This window comes from Gavia stellata, chromosome 6 (genome assembly GCF_030936135.1).
Source record: "Gavia stellata isolate bGavSte3 chromosome 6, bGavSte3.hap2, whole genome shotgun sequence".
In the NCBI taxonomy this organism is placed as follows: domain Eukaryota; kingdom Metazoa; phylum Chordata; class Aves; order Gaviiformes; family Gaviidae; genus Gavia; species Gavia stellata.
The window spans coordinates 48,593,319-48,612,726 of NC_082599.1; the positions used below are offsets into that span (position 1 = coordinate 48,593,319).

The following is a 19,408-nucleotide window of genomic DNA, read 5'->3' on the forward strand; positions in this document are numbered from 1 at the left end:
TCTTAGTGTACGCTGAAAATGCAGCTGGTTGGGGAGTAGATGCTTTGATAATCAGGCTATAACGGAGGTCTCACTGCAGCCTTTTTATCAACGAAGAGAAACTCTACTTGTCCACTTCCTCCCAGCTTCATGTTCTGATTGCACATGGAGGAGTGTAATATTTTGAAGATCTCTACTTTCTGTCAAGATTGGCCAAAATTGACCAATGAATTAAAAAAAATGTAGCTGCTGGAGATGCAGACATACCTACAGTAACACAAAGAGAAATTTTGTGAAGTCAGATTAAAAGTAGGTCATTGTAGCTATCCCAGTAATCAATTTAATTACAGTCATTAAATTTTGTTTACTGTTTTGTAACTCCCCTTCAGGTAAATCTTTTCTTTTCCTGTAAGTGGGCTGTTTCCTTTCTGCTTCTTTCTTCAATCTCCAGGATATCCTCCTCTGTAAAGAAGATTGTCACCCCCACACTAGTACTTATGCCAACAGGAAAGGGAGCAGCCACCTTCAGACATCAGCAAGCACGGCCCAAGAGTGCGAGGAGGGGCTGATGGCATGCCCTGTTTTTCATCCTCTCCTGTACTCTGTGCCAGGTCCTTAGTGTAACTGCACTGATGTCATTGCAGCTCTGCAGTTTTGTGCAAGTTAATGCTGTCGGCCTTAGTGAAATGCTATTACATAAGAGGTAACGATGCATCATCTAAAAAGCTTTTGACCCGCATCAGGTCGCTTGTGCCTGACACATGTATCATGCTGTTTTCACATAGCAAATATTTACAGGCATACATAATAGGATAGGAAATGATGGAGGAACAGGGTTGTGATCATAAGAATTCTGGGCAAAATGTTCTGTGATCAGGAAGGACTAGAGAAGGTCTTCCTATTTTGAAACCTTGGGAAACCAATTAAGGTACATTGTCGGCTTTCTTTGCCATAGGAAGTAAGAGCTCTGCACCTTTCTGTGGGATGGACTGTGTTTTCTAAGAACACCTCTGAAAGGACCATGGAGGAGAGAACTACCTTTCTCCCCATTTTGCAGAGGAGAAGGCAGGTAGAAAAAGTTTCAGCACATTCTCCTTGTGCAATAGCCTAGGTCAAAAGATCCCCTTCACCTCTGGGCAAAGAAGGGAGTAAACACATGTCTCATGGGTGCAAGCTGATGCAAGGAAGGGGAAAGCTGTGACACCTTTCTCCCTGTACTGAGGAAAGGGGTGATTGGGAGGAGACGAAGACGAGGAGTAGACTGTGCAGCTACATACTTCCAGCTGAGTTGTGGTCTCTGTTCAGGGCTCCCACATTCTGCCTAGGACATCCTGGCAGGGATAAAGATGCATGACTTGGGCTGCTTTGGCACAACATGATCAACCCATTGGGAACACACTGCGTTCCCTTGCACTATGCTGCTGAACTGTTGTGCACACAGTAGTCATTTATCTGTGACTTCTGGGCAAACGCACTAACTTACATTGTGCTGGTGGGGCTGAGGCAACTCTAAACCTCCTTAATCCTCTCCCAGTAAATCTCTGCTTGGGCACTCTGCTGGGAACTAGCACTTGACAAGGTCCCATGCTGTGCCTGTCTGCTGTAGGATGCCCCATGTCCTGCTCCCCTCTGGCTGTTGCAAAATAAGGGCTCAGCTCCCAACTGCCTTCTCTTCCAGGCTCTATGTACATGCCTGCAGTTGGCCTGGTCACTGTTTTCCTGGAGTCTTGAATTGAAGCTTGTTCTGGCCTTTGGGAAGAACGGGCAGGATCCCCTTGTTGGTCCTTTCTCTTTTCCCCCATTGTGCGAGGAAGAGCATTTTGTTTGGCCGCATGTTGTGGCTTGCCATTGCCCACATTGCACAGTCTTCTCACTTATGCTCCTTTCTGTAACAGTTGCCAAACTGAACAGATACGGCTGATACTACTGTGCGTACTTAGAAAAGGAAACTGACTCACTGCATTTGTTATTCTTGCTTTTTTTCATTGGTACCCAAACTCAGCAAGTTGCCAGGAAGCGTGGTACTTTATATGATCACTCAGTAGAATCAAGATAGGAATCTTGGATATGTAATGTTGTTGATCTAGAGTAAAAAATCTTGTTTGGAACCACAAAAGATTGGCCGGTCTATGCTGTGCTGGCCTTCTCTCCCTGAAGCAGCACAGTTGTGGTGGGGATTTTGCAGGCCAAGGCCCTTCCCCAGACAGCACGTGGTCTACGCAACAGTTGTGTCATAACGTAACGACTGCCATCAAAATACGGAAATGGAAACTAGCAGGTAACAAAACACGGATATTAAGAGAAACACACTAGTAAGCCTAGTTTCAGCCTTTTCTTTATATATACCACGTTTCTGTCTCTCTGGCTTTGTTAAGGTTTGCTTCCTTTCAAAAAGAATATACGGGATCACATCATGACCATTTTCAAACAAATCCTCAATACATATGGTAGAAGGATGGTCCATTCGATTCATTCAGACACCTACTTCAGCTGTACCAATTTAGTTATTTTGGGAGTAAAGAAAGAAGAGAGAAAGGAGATACAGTCATTTGACTTAATCGCATTTGTATTTCAAAAGTTTGTAAGATTTTAATTGCAACTTACTTTCATTGTAGTTCAGCTTGAATGATAACAAAAGCACAGAAATGTAACAGCAAATTTTCTAAAGGTTCAGTACTTTGGGTGTTGTGCTTGCTTGAAAATTTGGCTGTACCATTGCAGGCAGAATTCTGAACAACCTTTGAACAGGATGCTTAGTAAGTTCCCTATGCAGTTCTATGTGGCTTTTTTTGTTCCCAGGTTAGCGGTTGAAAGTTTGGGTCCCCATGCACCGTTGTTTTAGTAAAGTGTTTGAGTCTTGTTATAATTCATTAATTCATTTAATTCATTAATAAGGAAAGATTTTCTACGGGTGCTAGGTATAACTCACTTGTCATTGTTCTAAGCAAAGGAGGTGGTGCAAGGTATATTTATCCAGCCAAGGATGCTGTAACAGAGCTTAAAATAAATTGGTGTCCTCTTACAACTGTTCGGAACAGTGGGTTCTGAGGAGGGGATGAGAGATATTACTCGTGCTAAAACTAGTCTCTAGTACTAAATCTTTTAGCAGCTCTTAAGTAGAGTTAAAAATATGCTCCAATGCCAGAGAATCAAACGTGCATCATTTTTTGACTCCTTGGGCCATGCCTAGTCTGTGTCTTGAAAGTCTCCCTGAAATGGAATAGTAGTCGTATCTTTATACTCTGCAGCCTGTAGGGAAGATCTGGCAGAGGGTTTTGGGAGGGAAAGTCCCGTGTCATCAGAACCTCCCTCAGGGTCACAAGATGAATTGCATGAAATGCCAGCCTGAGCTGGGCTGTAAGACTAACTGTGTTGTAACTCCAGCAAGAGAAAATTGCTCTCTGAAGTTTGCTCAGTAGTTTTGAAAGATACAACTGAAGAAATAACTGAAATGGAAAGTGAAATCTAGAAGGAAATACAAAGGAGGTTCCTGGAAAAGAGTTGGCCTTATGGGAATTCATACTAAACAGGATCTAAAATGCTAAAGCACCTCTCTTCTGCTCATTTGAGATGATAAAGACTTTATTTTTGACTTTTACAGAATTGTAGGTGTCACAGAGAAGAATAATCTTCGTCAGCCTAGTGGTCATCGAGGATGTGAAGTCTGCTGTTTTTATATAGATGGATGAAAAGGCTAACAGCCCAGAAGGGGAGCTCCTTTGGTTTTCAAGATGGCAGCAACTAGTGGTGAAAGCCAGCTGCAGCGGATTATCAGAGACTTGCAAGGTACAATGCAATGCTGACAGATTCATTCTGTAGGCTGGACTGCGTCCTCCATGTTTTAGATAACAGAGAGTAAGAGTTGTGTTTTCAGTTGTGTAACAGTTTTGTGCAGCAATTGTAGCAGCATAGCTCAAGGTGTGTGATGTGCTCAATAGAGATGTGACTGATTTTTTTGAGAGATGTGCTGTACCTTCTGCAGAATCCTAATTTCTTAAATCCTGCAAATTTAAACATACAAGATGAGAAACAAGTTTTACAATTAAAAGTGTCTGTAGGGTGTGCGGTGTGAGCTAGGACTTTGTTGGCATGAATAGAGCTATGCTGTTAGAAGACTTCATGTGAGATAAGTAGAAGGCTTGATTTTTAGACCCTCCTTTGATGGGAAGCTGGTGTGGAGTTGCTGCTAATGTGGGAAGGGAAAAAAACAGAAGGCCAAACCAAGCTGGGAATGGAGACCCAGAGGAAGAGTGCTGCAGAATTGGATCTGCGGTTCTTTCTGCAGTGGTATGTGCTTTCTATGCACCTGACTTGTCCTCCACTAGCAGTAGCCAACCTCATTTTTCACAGTTCTGTTGCAGGCAAAATTGGCAGCAACCAATCAAAATTATTGATTCATAACCATTTTCTTGCTCTGCCTCTGTCCTAATCAGCTGCCTATATCAAGAGCCAGATATTTTTCCTTTTATTTTTTATTAAAGATAAGGTATGATACGCACCAAAGCTGGGAATCTAGATCTTCCTGTAACATAAAAAGGAGATCTACGTGCCTGTTAACAAGAAGAGGTTTTAATTTGCGAAGGGGATCAAGTGGGACTCGGAGCTAAGGCTTACTCGGGCACCTGAAAGAAGTACAAAACCAAGTGGAAAGGAAGCTCAAAACCAGTAATTTCTGATACTGAGAAGTACACCCTTTTGGGACCAGTGTCCAGGGAGACAACAGAGTTTGCTTTGGCTTGAGATTTCCTCACCCACTACGGGTGTAGGTTTTAGGGCAGAGGAGTTGATGTATGCTTATTTTTATGTAGATTATTTTTGCCGTTTGTGTTTTGTAACCAGCACAAGCTGAACCTTCCTGAATAAAGCATGGAGAAGATAAATGTGCTGAGTGAACGACTGTTCTCGTGTTACTGATCCCCTTTAGCAGATTACATGCTTTGTCCTTTCTAATCAGAATTCTGTTTGTCCTGTGGCAATACCTTAATGTGTACATGAGACAGCAAAAAGTTATTTCTCTTTCCTCTGCTGAAGAACCAGTTAGCAATTGTCTGTTACCAGTTTTTGCTAAGTGTCAGAAGGAGGTTTTGTTCTTTTTAAGAAGAAGTAGTAGTCGGTATACAGAAGTTGAGCTCTAGTTTTTTTCATAGGTGGCATTAAATTGCAAGCATATCAGTAACCTTTTTGCACTGTTGTTAAGACAGTTGGACTGAAAGAAACTGAACACACATGCATAATGTCCTGGCAGAAAACCCATTTATTTAGTTGTTTATGGATTCAGTGCTATATATCTCTTGCATTAGTTAACAATTTTGGTGTCTTGTTTTAAAGATGCTGTGACTGAATTAAGTAAAGAATTTAAAGAAGGAGCAGAACCGATCACAGATGACAGTGTCAACTTGCAAAAATTCTCCTACAAGCTTGAGTACCTTCTACAGGTAAAAAGTGATGTCTGTCATTTGTAATCCATCATCAAAGCTAGGCCTTGTTTTCTCCTCTTCAGTATGTGGGGTTTAACTCAAACAATCATAAATATCCAGTTGAGTCTCTCTTTTTTCAGTAAGGGGACTGAAATGTATGCTGCTTATTGTACTTATTTCAAGTGAAAGTAAATAAATGTAATCAAAAGGCAGTGCTGGCAATTTGATTGAAGAATGTAAGGCATTTTTCTATTGGTCTGAAAGATTTGAGCTTGATTTTAAAGATATATCCTGCTAAATTATCTTGGAAAAACTGTGGTAATGAAATCTTGACAATATTTTCATGCAAAATAAATACTAGCAAGCTGTTCACAGGGCAAATATAGTGGTGTGAGTAATTTACAGAATTTTTAGCAATTTCACTTTGGAAATTATTTTTTATGGAATGGAAAGCTTAATGCAAAAGGTTGATTTTTAATCTGGAATGCTGCTTTTTGACCATCCTCAAAATTTAAGTAAAAGGGGACACTGCTGGGCAAACTGAAATTCAGTTTGCATAGTCTCGCGTCCACACATACTGTAATGATGTCACTGATTGCAACAAAGACATGCTAGTCTAGCCTTAATCTAGGCAAGGGAGTTTTAATTTGAGTTGCAGAGGCTTCAGCAGAAGTTGAAGAATCCTTTGGTATTTGAATGGTCCAAGCTGCAGTCCATACTCTCCCTGCATTGCTGCTCTGAACGTGATTTAACTAGAACAGGTTTTTCTGGTACGTGCACATGTGTGCTGTTGCCACACTTGATTGCAGGTGTCTCAGCAACTGGTTGTTAGTTCCTTGCTCTTGAATCTGCTGCAAGTCTTTGTTTCAGTAGTTTTGAATAGATGTCTGTATTTTAACTAGACCCAGAACTTTATTATCTGTTACTGTCTATAAAGTAGCTTTTGTAACTGCTGGATTGCATCAGCGCAGTATAATGTCTCTTTCCTTTGTGACTACATTGGCTAAAACTAAGAGGAGTCATGAAAGCACATGTTGCTGGGAGAGGAACAGATTCCAAGTAGCTATATATAAGTATATTTATATTTAAGTTGTGCTCATTTTTTGTGTTTTCCTTGTTTAAGTTTGACCAGAAAGAAAAAAACACATTGCTGGGGAACAAAAAAGACTACTGGGATTATTTCTGTGACTGTCTGGCAAAAGTCAAAGGAGCTAATGATGGAATCCGCTTTGTCAAGTCTATTACAGAAGTAAGTATATCAGTTAAGCATTATAATACGTGGTTTATGTTTTGGTATGTCTTTTCAGAGAGCAGTAGAACCAAAAGAAAATACACTGCTTTTAACATACGGCAAAAAAAAAGTTGGGAATTTTTATTTTTAATTCTCATGTAAACTATAAAAATGCAAGGTTACTCTTTTTACTAGGGCACTAAATGATATAGGAATAAATAGCCTGACACTTACTTATTTTGAAGACCACTTACATAAGTGAATGGTCCTTTTTGTCTCTGGTTGTGTCCCGCCTTTTCATAAAGTTATTGCCATTTTCTCTAAAAAGGAATGAAAAATTAAGTCAAGGGTAGAGCCTGCCATCTTTAGCACACCTTAAGGCAGGTCTTCCTCTAAGAGTAAGAGGAAAGATTCACCAAGTTTGACATTTCTTAAGACTTTTTCAACTAATCAGTAGAGTTGAGGAGGACTGACTGAGAGCTGCATTTCATCTTCTGGCTCAACTTTGTTCCTCCATGTCAAATAGCATGATGTAATGGCTCGGGATGGTTGTCATTATTCCCTTGGGTAAGCTGTCATGAACAGGACAAAAAGCTTTATTTTTATTAGATATAGTAATAAAAGCTTAATCTTGTAACAGCCATGTTATGTCCTCAGCTCAATGAGGGGGTGAAGTAACTGCTGTGAGAGGCTTTCTGTGCTGATCCTGTCTGAGTCTTTAGAATCATTTGAATAAGAACTTCCCTTGCAGGTAAAAGAGGCGGTGGTGTGGTGGTGCCAGCCAGCATTGTCCTGATGCTCAATTCTGTTATCTGTGAGCAGTGCTAACTTGTATTAGCAAGTTACTATTTACAGCAGATTTCCCTATTCTCTTAGCAATTCTTCCACAGCAGCTCTAGCTAATGTCTTGAGCCATCTGAAAGAGAGCCATGATACTCTAGCAGAGGTGGGCTCTGTGTTCCCTCCATCACTTTCTTCTCTCAGCAACTTAGGCAATATTGAATTTTGCTGTTCCAAGGCAAACAAGCCAAGGAAGGGCTCCAGTTTGTTTTACCACTGGGAAGGGAAACAAGGGAAAGCGATGGAAATTGGGTTTGACTTTCCCACTACTTCCAGAAAGACTGGAGAAGGACAGTGATTGCTGCTGCAGGAAAGATCCTCTGACTGTAGCTACTGGCCCCTAAATTCTCAGCAGCAGCAACCAATCTGATTTCCCTGCAAAGGTGACTGTGCTGTAGCTTTCATCAGTCTGTTGCCTGTGGTACCTGCATATTACCACATGTAAACGCTGCTCTGCTTTTTCCTCCTTCTTCAGTACCTCTGGCTGTTTTATGGTTAGCATGATACCAGAAATTATTGTTTGGAAGAAGGACATTTTCCATGTAAATTTCTGTGCAGCCATAGAGATTAGCTTGTGGAAGACTTCCTTTAACTTTATTAGCTTGTGGTTTAGGAATATGAACTCTAAAAAAAAAAATCAGTCAACCGTTTCAGATAACTGAGCTGGCAGACTCAGGTCCAGAAATGACATGACAGAAATCCCCCTTCATTACAGGTGGAAATCAGCACCCAATTTTTTAACCTGGCTGGATAGAACATAAAGGTTTCCAAGTGTCATTTATTTGCTTGCTGAACAGTACTTGTTAGCTTTTGAAGATGGAAGTGAACAAGGTGGAAAGAGTGATGGCAGTTACTTTTTAAGAATTGTCAGACGTTTAACAGCATAATGCCTCCTCTTCTGCTTTGCCTGCAGTGCTTCTAATGTTAGGGTGCATGATATGCTAGAGAGGTGGAGCAAGGAAGCAAATAGGAATACCCTGGAAACTGCCCAGCTGTTAATTAAACAGAGAGCCTTGTCCTTGATGGCATTAGGTGAGCAGTGAGTTCTGGTCATTCCCCTTTCAAAAGGTGATTACACTGAATACACAACTTTCCAAGTCTTTATAGCTATACGTTGCACACCCTACAGTGCTACCGCCATACATTGTACCTTAGCTACAGTGTTTGCAGTCAACATGGAAACACTGACAACACCAGACACTGCCTGCCTCCCTGAATTTTAGCAGGGCTCTAGGAGGAGGTGACATGGTTTTGCTTCCTAGTCAAATAGTCTTTGACTACTTGTAGCTGCATATGTGTGAATATTTTCCTCTACTTCTTGTCACGTATATTTGTTCTAGTATCTTCATGCTTAAAAAAGGCATTGCGATTTAAATTGATAAACCAATGGGAGTAAGGATAGGATTAATTCAGTGGCTTCCAGTGTTTTTTTGACTGTTCTTAAGATGTTCACTAAATATGCCTTGTTAGGAAAAACACTTGTAAGCTTCCGTGCACAGAGGAGGGATAACATCTCCCTGAAGAAATATTCGGACATCTACAGGGTGAATGAGGGTGAAAACCAGTTGGCAAATTAAATTTGCTGATTCTGGGTACTTAGCCTTTAGGGACCATGTTATTTCACACTTTGTGCCCTATAGAATTCAAAACAATAAGCAGTAAAAGGTGTTGCTTCCTTTGCTCCACGTTTCATCATTCCATTTATAAGGAACATTTTTGTATATAGTGGATTGCTGAGATAAATGAGGAACCTGTGTCTAACTTGGGTGCAGAAGCCCAGTAACAGCAAAACCAAAGAAACTGAGAGTTAAAGTATTGCTCTCACTTCACCACGGCGAAATACGGATCAGAAGGAGAGAAAGCTTGTGTGGCCTTTGAGCCTTCTTTCACAATAACTTTTCAAGCAAAATTTGCAGTAACCTACTAACTTCAGCCTCAGCCCCTCTAATATTTTCCTTGGCCTCCATTTTTTAAATAATGACTATATTTGGGTTTTTAGTTGGATGAGCAGTTTGGTTAGGAGCATGGCTGACTGCTGAGAAATTCTTTTCATCACTTCCGTTTTCCATTCTTAAATTGATTACTGATTTTGATGGAAAGGAGAAATGAAACACTACTGTTTAGTGTTTAACTATTTTGCAGGACAGCAAATAATTCAGATGTAAAAGACAAAACAAAGCATCAATTCCCAAAGTCAATAGCTATCACAAAATTTAGTGCTAAGTTTTGTGATCCCCCTTATGTTGATTTAACAACTGTCTTCTTAAAAAGATCCATTAATTTCAGTCAGGCAGCTGCTCTTGGTCTGAAGTAAGAATTAGCTTTTTATCAACTTAATGGCTAAGTATTAATAAAGGCTTTTTGCATCGTCTGGGGTTCTGTGACTGGATCTGCCCTAAAGCTCTTCCAGTTGTGGCCAGACACATCTTAAGAGTAACCTAAGCAGTCACTTCTGGCTTTGCTGGGCACATTGAGATTTTGCCTTATAGTGGGAATTGTCCTTAGCGTGGTCTGTACTCACGTACTCAGTATATTAGATGATTCATTGGTCCATTTCTATTATTGTAAAGTGGACAACAGCCAGCTGTAGATACAAAATCATCATTCAAAAAAGATTTCACCTAATGACAGTCTTGGGAGAAGGTGTCTCTAAGTGGCAGTTCTTACTACTTCCTTTACAACTAGTGGCTTGTTGTAAGGTTTTTTTGTGTTGGTATGTAGACTGTTCTGGCCATGTCTCTACATGATTACAAATGCTATTTACAATTTTCTTTTCTTGTGATTTCTCCCTTCCAGCTACGAACATCTCTTGGAAAAGGAAGAGCATTTCTTCGTTACTCCCTCGTTCACCAAAGGCTAGCAGACACCTTGCAGCAATGTTTTATGAACACCAAGGTGACCAGGTGAATAGCAAAGTACCTTGTTAACTAATGGGTGTTTGCTCAGTGTGATAAAGCAACATCACCTAGTAGCTATTGAAAGAAATTGAAACCCTTCCAAATGGTTGGCTTAGAGAGATGGTAATAGGATAGGAAGGATAATAGACCTTTTGGCCTGGGTCACTGGTTCAAACCTGTCTTAGGCTGGTAAAGATTGAAAGTTGTTACAGCTAAATGTGTGTGGAGTGGGTGGTGCTGATGCTTCTGTATGTCGGTTTCAAAGGTGACTTTTTTATAAGCATTGAAGATCCTGGGTTTGATCTTCTGTGCTGTACATCATAAGGGGGGATTAATTCGGATGTGTTGCGCAAAGCCCCAGAAAGCGTTTACATATATCTCTGGATTGTCACACAGAGGAACAGCTTGCCCCTGGCCAAGGAGCACCAGGTAGTTTGTAGCTGATTGAAGGGGCACTGGTAGGGCTTTTAGAAAAAGCCAACTGTTTGCAGTGTATTTAACTCTGGTTGCTGCTTTCCGTCCCTCATTTTTGATGTATTAAGTGTGTGCTTTAGGTATTTACTGTGTGATTATGCAGCGTATAGCAAATATTTTGTCTTGCCAGTGTTTTGCCCAAGCACTGGAGCAAAAATATTTTGTGCAGGGGCTTCTCTAATGATACTTCTGTGCAATTCATTGAAGCTGTTTAATTTCATTCACATCAAAGGGGTGGGATGTTGGTTGGTGGGTCTGGTTGTTTTCAGTTTGCGTTTAGAGTAGCGTATCATAATTTTTCTGGGGTGGAGTGAATAGTGATGTTGCGGGGGGTTTTTTGCAAGTGAAACTGATGCTTCTTTTTACTTATGAATGAGTATTACTTCATTTTTTGTTTGTTTTCAAGTGACTGGTACTATGCAAGAAGTCCATTTCTGAATTCCAAAATGAGTTCTGACATTGTGGGTCAACTCTATGAGCTCACTGACGTTCAGTTTGACTTGGCATCAAGAGGCTATGATTTAGATGCTGCTTGGCCAGCATTTGCCAGGTAAGATAGAACCACTTTGTCATTTTATATTAACAAGGCCATAAAATACCTGCCTGCTACAGAATCTGTAAAAGCTTCTGCTTTTGAAGGTAGGAATGCTTGTATTAGAGCAGGTATACACATTCTCCATGTAACTAGTCTATGACCAAAGTGGCCTTTTTTTTCTGCAATATGCTGTGTACCAGAGATCAGAGTTGATGCTCTGTAATGGAGTACTTCCAGTAACTGTAGTTTAGGCCCAAATCCCAAGCTATTCTCATCTTCACAGGCACAAGAAGGAATGTTCTTAGCTCCTTCTCTTTTAAGAGCTGAGACATGTAGTGACTGAACAGCCAAGCAGTGTGCTTGACTTGCAGCAATGGTAGAGATGACAATATGCAGTCACTACAGTCTGATCCCACCTCAAAGGGGAGGAATAACAAAAACTAAGTCTGATGCAGATCCATTTATAGCAGTGGGAGTTTTCCAGGACTGCATGCTGCCACCATCTGGTTGAGCCACCACCACACAACAGTACAATTTCTTAGAACAAAGCTGCATTGGTTCTTGTGGATGTGGGAAGTCATGGCTGCCAACCACATAATCTTTTATAGGTGCCTTTGATATCCCTATTTTGTTTTCCATCAACTTCAGTGGTTGTTGGCCCAGACACCAGGTGCAGTTACATCTTTTTGTATGTGGTAGTTACAACTAGATAAATCTTACATGTAAGAGTAGAAAGACATGTATGTATGTATGTGCTTAGATTTCTCTTATATATTGTTTCTCTGTGTCATCAACAGGAGGACACTGTCCTCACTTGGATCTTCAGCATATTTATGGAAGCCCCCAAGTCGCAGTTCCAGCATGAGCAGTTTAGTGAGCAATTATTTGCAGGTAAGCAAATTACAAATAAATGTTTTTGTGCATGGTAGATCTTTAATTAATGGCATCGTTCTGGAGAGCTTGGTAGTTTTATGGTGATCATGACTCTTACAATGGTAAACTACAAAAAGAGTTCTTAATTAAGAGTAAAAGGAATTGTCCAGTAGCTGATTCAACTGAACATGCAAATGTTGTGGAGGGAAAAAAAAAAACATATTCAGAAGACTGCCTGCAGATAGGTACGTTTTCATTTATCTTTTGTGAAAACAAGCCCCATTTCCTATAAGTTGATACCTTGTAGTGCTGTGAATGCAACATACAGTGTCACTGTGCGTTAAGAACCTGAACTTGCTCTCATTTGAGCGCGCCATTTAAATGCATGTTTAATACTTCTTAAACTTTCTGTTTTTCCCCTTCTATTCATTTAGGCCCAAGAGTTTCCCTCCAGCCCTGATGTAAATAGCTCCCTAAATGTTGAACACCTTGAGGGCTTTGAGGAGATGCGTGTAGAACTCGACCAGGCTGAGCTGAGGCAGAGGGAACTTCAAGATCGTATTCACCAGCTAGAAATGGAAAACCAGGAGCTCCAGGCAGCTGTCAGCCTTCAGAAAGAACAGGTACAGGTAGAAAAGGAGAAGAGCAATAACTACAGCAAGGAGAACTGCCGGCTGACAAAGATGATCACAGAGTTACAGAAACAGTGTGAGGTCTCGCACTCCACTCAGAGCACTGTTCATGACCTGCAGAAGTGCCTGCAGTCACTGGAACTGAATGCAGTGGAGCAGCAGAAGGAATATTCAACAAAGCTGGAGCACCTGGTGACCAGCAAGGAAGACTGTGCCTCAAAACTGCAGGTGTTGAATCAGGAGCTGGAGGCCTCTAGGGCTTTGGTTGCTATGAAGGATCTTTTCATCGATGAACTCAAAGCCAAGCTGAGTTCCACAGAACAGAAGAACCTCAACCTCCTCGCAAAAGTTGACGCTGCCTTGGAGGAAAAGGGACAGCAAGCCACAGCCCACTGTGACTCTGCCCTACAGATACAGGCACTGTTAGAGAAGCTTCAGGAGTCAGAAGAGGAAAAGGCAGATATGCAAAGGTTCAATGATAAACATGCGTCTCAGCTGAAAGCAGCAAGAGAGCAGCTGCAGCTGAAAGAAGAGGCACAGAAGGAACTGGAATCCAGATACAATCGCCTCACTGCTGACTCCAAAGAAGAGAGTCAAAAGCTGCTTGGGAGCCTGGAAACCATGGCAAAGGAAATGGATGCACTTCAGAAGGCCCTGACCCTGAAAGGAAAGGAGATGGCTGAGCTCCAGACCCAAGTAATGGGGTCGCTGGCTCAGGTGGGGTCACTGGAAAAAAATCTTGAGGAAGCAAGGAAAGAAAAAGAGAAACTTGAGGAAGAGTATAGTAGGAGGGAAGGAACACTGAAGCAGGAAGCCCAGTCGCAAGCAGAGCAACTTGAACTACAGGAGGGTCGCTTAACAAAGGTGAGTCAGACTGTGTGTAACCTTGAGGAGCAAAACCAGAAACTCTTGTCTGAGAAGGAGCATCTCAGCCAGAAAGTCAAGGAGTTGGAGGAGCAGATGGAGCAGCAAAACTCTGCAGTGAGCGAAATGGGTGAAGAGAGCAGAAAGCTGAAAGCAGAGAATGCGAATTTGCAGCAGTCCAAGAAGAAGATGGAAGGGAAGCTGAAAAATTTGGAAGCTTCTAAAGCTTCCCTGGAAGCCGAGGTAGCCAGGCTGAGAGCCTCTGAGAAACAGCTTCAGAGTGAGATAGATGATGCCCTGGTGTCAGTTGATGAAAAAGAGAAGAAGCTCCGGGGTGAGAACAAACAGCTGGATGAAGACTTGCAGAATGCCAGGAGGCAAAACCAAATTCTGGAGGAGAGATTAGAGGCTCTGCACTCAGACTATGAAGAACTAAAGCAAAGAGAAGAGACCACAAAGGAGTCTTATGCCTCACTTGAAGGACAGCTGAAGAGTGCCAAACAGCATAGTTTACAAATGGAAAAAAGCTTAGGCACCTTGAAGGAAAGCAAAGAGTGTCTCCAGTCACAGCTCACAGAGAAGGAAGTAGAACTGCAAGGCATGGAGAGCCAGTGTAAGCAGCTAAGAGCAGAAGCTGAAAGACATAGGAAGAAAGCAGAGACTCTTGAGGTAGAAAAGCTCAGTGTTGAAAAGACATGCCTTCATCAGACAAAGCTTATTGAAAACCTCACATCAGAGAAGGAATCAGTGGAAAAACACCAGCTACAGCAGGTGGCTTCTCTGGAGAAGGAGGCCAAAGAGCTGGCCTCCAGACTGACTATGAGTGAAGAGCAGTTGGAGGTCAACTGGGGTGAAGTGTCTAGGCTGCAAGGAGAAGTCCTCAACCTGCGAGTCAAGCTTCAGCAGACTGCTGATGAGAGAGAGCAGATGAGAGGTGAGCTCGCAATCACAGAGACTGTCTTGGGTGAGCAGAAGGTGCTTGTCCAGCAGCTGAAAGAGCAGAGTGAGTCACTCAACAGAAACCATGTGCAAGAACTGGTGGAATGTAAAGAAAGAGAAGAAGTGCTGAAAAAAGAGCAGGAGACAGCAGCCCATCAAAAAGCTGAGCTGGAAAGTAATTTGCTGAACCTGAAGGAAGAGCTATCCAAGGTTAAGCAGTACTTGGAAGTTGCTAGAATGGAAAATGAAGAAAACAAAGATCTCCTGCACAGGACCAACACAGATATGGCTGAACTTGGTATTCAGATTTGTGCCTTGACCTCTGAGAAGATGGATGCAGAAGAGCAGTTAGCCCAGGCCATAGAAAGGCTCAAAGAACTGGAAGAACAGGCAGCAGAGCAACAGGAGAAGCTGAAGCTTGACATCTCTAATCTCAGACAGGAGAATAAGAGCCTGCAAGAGAAATTAGAGGAGGCTCAAATATGTGCCACAGCTGTCCCAAATCTGCAATTGCAGCTGGAGACAGTAAAGAAACAGGCACAGAGTTTCCAAGAGGCCAGCCAAGAAGAGCTGTCTGCAATAAAATTTCAAATGAGCACTGAGATTCTAAATTATCAGACAAAATTCAAGGTAATTAACGTGATTATTATAGCTGAGGCACCTGTGCAGGATTTCCCCTGCTTTACCATCTGCTGCAGCAATTACTGCATGAAATCCTAAGGTTTGTGTTGGTCAGACTCTGAGACTAGCACGCGACTAGCTTTAGCCTGGGAATCTGAAAATGTCTCTACGCTCATGACCTATTTGAGAGTTTTTTGGAGATGTATAGTGTGGCCATCCGAGCACAGTGGAGAGGCCATGTGATATGGAAAAGCCAGCCAGTAATGGAGAGAGTCATGATTTCTTATGTTGGCTCTGAAGGTGGTGTCTTCTGTAACTATTCCCTCTGGTCACAGCAGTGAATTTTTTTTTTTTTTCTTTTTTGGTAGGAACATTGCAAGACCTGTTCCCCACACCCGTAACACTATTTCTGCTTAAAACTGATTTTGATGAAAGCAAACTTAGGCTGAGACTAGATACTTTTGCAGTTAATACCCTCACGTATTTTTGCTTTCAACTGCTCAAGGTAGCAGCTGAGAAGATCAAAGTTTTGCTTCCAGAAAAACATGAGTCAGCCCTGTATTTGTGAAACAGCACACCTAAAGGCTGGAGATTTTGTTGTGTTTGTTCTGCCATTCTGAGATAATGTCTAAGCCGGGCAGTTGATCAGAGGCTTATGCCACTGGTGGTATCCAGAAATCCCACAAGTTCGAGAAAAAAGCGTACATTCATTTATGTTTCATTTCCATAAAGGCCTCTTAAACCTCATTTGGGCTATCTCACTGTTTTGAGCCAAAGCATTTTGCAAGCTGGGCCTTCTTTTTGTTGATAACCGTAATAGCCCATAGCAAGTAATAGTAAAACACAGGTGGTCTTCCACCACAGAGGGGAGTTTCCTTGAATCCATGAGTTGGGTGTTTAGCTGTCTTGCATGAGCCTGACAGTGGTGCTGCATTTATCCCATACATGGCAGTAAAGGCACTCGTGATTCACAATTGGGAATTTCATAGATGAAGGGGTGGCTGCTAGAGGAATGCTAACTCCTGGCTCAATCTCTCTGCTAGGCTGTCAGTGAAGAGTGTGGGAAAGTAAGAGAGCAACTTGAGGAGCAGAAACGACAACAGCATGCTGCAGAGGAAGAGATTGCGGAGTTACAAGTAGGTGCTTGATCTGATTAAAAGACAGAGGTGTTTGTGTCAGCAGGCATTAGTGTTATAATTGAGAAGTCAGGAAGCGTTTCTGATGACTGGCTGTGAGTCTGAGAATGACCTTGAATAAATACAGGTGCTGCAGACAAAATACTCGGCAGCTGAAAGTTAGCCATTGAAACAGATTACGAAAAGCACAGTGGCACTGAGGATTTATCCTGCTTTGAAAGCTAGTCAGGTTTTATGTAAGACCTGGTTATGTGTATACTTCTTAAATGGGGGTGCAGGTTTAAAAGGTCTCTGTCTTAGGCCCTGCATGCCCACTGCACACAGCCACACATGTGGATTCAACTGTTTGCAGGCTGCAAGGGGCACTGAATCAGAGAATTAATCTGGCTGAGAAATAACCCAGCCAGAAGAAAATAGGATTTTTGCAATGCAGTCATCAAACAGTTGAGTTAAGAGGGTCATACTGAGGTGTAAGGAATCCAGAAAGAAGGAAGTTAAGGTTATTGAACCTGGCCCTGCCTGCTAGCAGAAATACGTACAGCTTTAGATGCAGTTAGGTATGTTCCCTGAGGACTCCGAGTTTGGCAGACTTCTCTGGAGAGGCTATCTGTGAAAGAAGTTTTTGTTTCCATTGTCCTTCATGTTCCATATAGCTTTAATAAACATTTTCCTTTTTTTTTTTTCTTTTGAAACTTTTAGTTGGTGAAAAAACTTTTAGGGCATATTCTTTTGCCGTTATCTTTGAGGGATTTTCCTTGATAAGGAGACAAAAGCTCAACTGACATGGACTAAAAAGAATTACAGGCTTAATACTGTCTTACTTGAGAGTCTATCCTTTATTCAGTGTGACAGAAGTAATCAATCACTAGTACACAACTAATTAGTGTCTGCTTATACAATAATATCTTAATTGGTGGTTTGGTTTTAACTGATTCTTTTAAAGCATTGTTTAGGTGTCTTGGTAATTGTTCAATGCTTGGTAACGTGTTGGTTTTATATGTAAGGAAATACAGTAATTTATTTCACTAGGCTGCAAACACGAGTTTGTCTAGAAAGCTGGATGAAGCAAGAGAGCAGCTGTCTGAATCAGAATCTGCTCGGCTGCAGAAGGAAGAGGAGGTGATGTCTCTGAGAGAACTCTTGGAAAGGTGGGAGTTTGGGTTCTTTACACAAGCTGTTAATTGTAAGGGGTCAATAACCAAAGCATATTGAAAATTGCTTTATAAAGTATCGTGTCACGGGGTTTATATAGGGGAAATATTGCATGGGCACTGACGGAGAGTATCAGATTGACACTTCAGATGAGAAATACGTAAATTACACAGCACACATGAATGCAAGGTTTAGATTTTATTCTATTGTTAATTTAGCTGATGACGTAAATTCATTGCATGTCTTCCTTTATGATACTGAAAGACATTTTATAACCTCCTTTTACCTTATAGATTAGTCACAAAATTAAAACACCAATATCGGCTCTTTTTTTTTTCTTAAGGAATGGAAAATTTGTGCTTTTTGACAGTTTGTTTTTTCTCTCCTCTCCATGAAGTTTCAGGAATCAGTAAGAATTATTTGAATGAGACCACATCCTGCATGTCTTTGTTAGGTTTCTTACCAGTTTTAAGTATCTAATGTGGGCTATGTTTCCAAGGTCTGTAATGTGGGCCTGTGCAGTGCAGATTATCTGGAAGTCCAAAATAGATCTTCATGAGGCATGGACTCACATGGGTTAACCAAAGCCTGTGTATTTTTACATTTTTGTGCTGATATCATCTGTCTTTGTGGGAAGACAGGGTTCTTGATCTATGCTGAAGGTTGTCAGTACAAAATCTAACTTACCAAAATACTTGAATTCAGATGAATTGGCTGGGTGAGTTCAGACGAGCTCAGCCCTTTGTGTTGCATTGCTGTAGCATTTCTGATCCATTGCTAGGACTCACAGTACTAAAATTACTATATCATCAAGACAAGACTTAATTCTTGGAAGCTTCCTGGGGACGCTTCTTCCCACTGACTGTGCAGTGAACTGAGTGGTCTTAACCTTTAGTTTTTGAATTGCGTCTGTGTTAGAAGAATATAGTGAGAAGCTGGTTTGCTTGCCGTTTGTGAACATGAAGGCTATGGAGGGGTATGTGTTAAATGGCCCTTTTGTGTGCAACCCGCAAATGCTAGGCAACCTGTGGCTATAGGGCTTTCCCCATTTAGCTCAGTTTGCTGATGATCTTAGCTTCCAAGGACACTAATTTTATTCCCAGTGTGGTAGTCATTATAAGTTCCGCTATAAGCAGGGAATCCAAGAAATTGCTGATTGTGTTCACCAGATAACGGATCTGTGTGCACTTTCAGTGATGCAGAAAACTGGAGAGATTCTGGCTAGCTATAAAAAATATGCACACTGAGAACAATTTCACTGAAACTACCTGTTTGTCAGGGTGGAGGACCCCTTTCTTCCATGGGGAAGACTTGAATGCACATGAGCTAAAAATTATTCTTAATTGCCTTTATATTTGATCAGGATCCAAAAAGAAGCTGATGAAGCAAAAGAGAAGGTCCTGGATTACAGTGAGAAGCTCAGCAAGGTGGCAGCAGACAAAGACAGCAGTGACCAGAAGTTATTTGCTGAACTGGATGACCTGACGAGAACAAAACAGTTCCTTGAAGAACGTTTGATAGAACTTATCAGGTTGGCATCAAAATAAACAGCAAGCAGAAATTAAAATCCTAGCTTAGGATGTTAAGGGATACTGCCTAGGTGTTTCAGTCTTGTATTCGTGAATTGAAGATACAGGTAATGGCCAAGTTCATCAGCAGCTGAAATTTTGCATTTCCCTAATGCAGTCAAAAATATAACACCCAGTATTATCTCCTCCTTAATTTGCTGTCTGTTTTGCAAAAATATGTAGTTCTCTGCATGGCATGTATCTTTCTCCCCCCCTTCCCAAGAGCTTCGGTGGGTTTCTTGATCTGTCT

The 19,408-nt window shown here is 41.5% G+C and overlaps 1 protein-coding gene across 4 annotated transcripts in view; it reads left to right on the forward strand.

The window, feature by feature from the left end:
* The first annotated feature begins 3,671 nt into the window (after positions 1 to 3,671).
* Positions 3,672 to 19,408, forward strand: part of FYCO1 (FYVE and coiled-coil domain autophagy adaptor 1) — a 42,249-nt gene continuing 26,512 nt past the window's right edge. The window contains exons 1-12 of one of the 4 annotated variants that reach the window (XM_059819149.1): positions 3,672 to 3,765; positions 5,308 to 5,414; positions 6,520 to 6,645; positions 10,264 to 10,370; positions 11,245 to 11,388; positions 12,171 to 12,264; positions 12,681 to 13,412; positions 13,479 to 13,967; positions 14,028 to 15,311; positions 16,346 to 16,438; positions 17,468 to 17,586; positions 18,954 to 19,121. In XM_059819149.1, coding sequence (XP_059675132.1) covers positions 3,711 to 3,765; positions 5,308 to 5,414; positions 6,520 to 6,645; positions 10,264 to 10,370; positions 11,245 to 11,388; positions 12,171 to 12,264; positions 12,681 to 13,412; positions 13,479 to 13,967; positions 14,028 to 15,311; positions 16,346 to 16,438; positions 17,468 to 17,586; positions 18,954 to 19,121 — 3,518 coding nt within the window. In that variant the 5' untranslated portion in view covers positions 3,672 to 3,710. Of the gene's footprint in view, positions 3,766 to 5,307; positions 5,415 to 6,519; positions 6,646 to 10,263; positions 10,371 to 11,244; positions 11,389 to 12,170; positions 12,265 to 12,680; positions 15,312 to 16,345; positions 16,439 to 17,467; positions 17,587 to 18,953; positions 19,122 to 19,408 lie in introns of all 4 variants that reach the window. The other 3 variants (XM_009812466.2, XM_059819150.1, XM_059819151.1) reach the window with 3 other exon arrangements.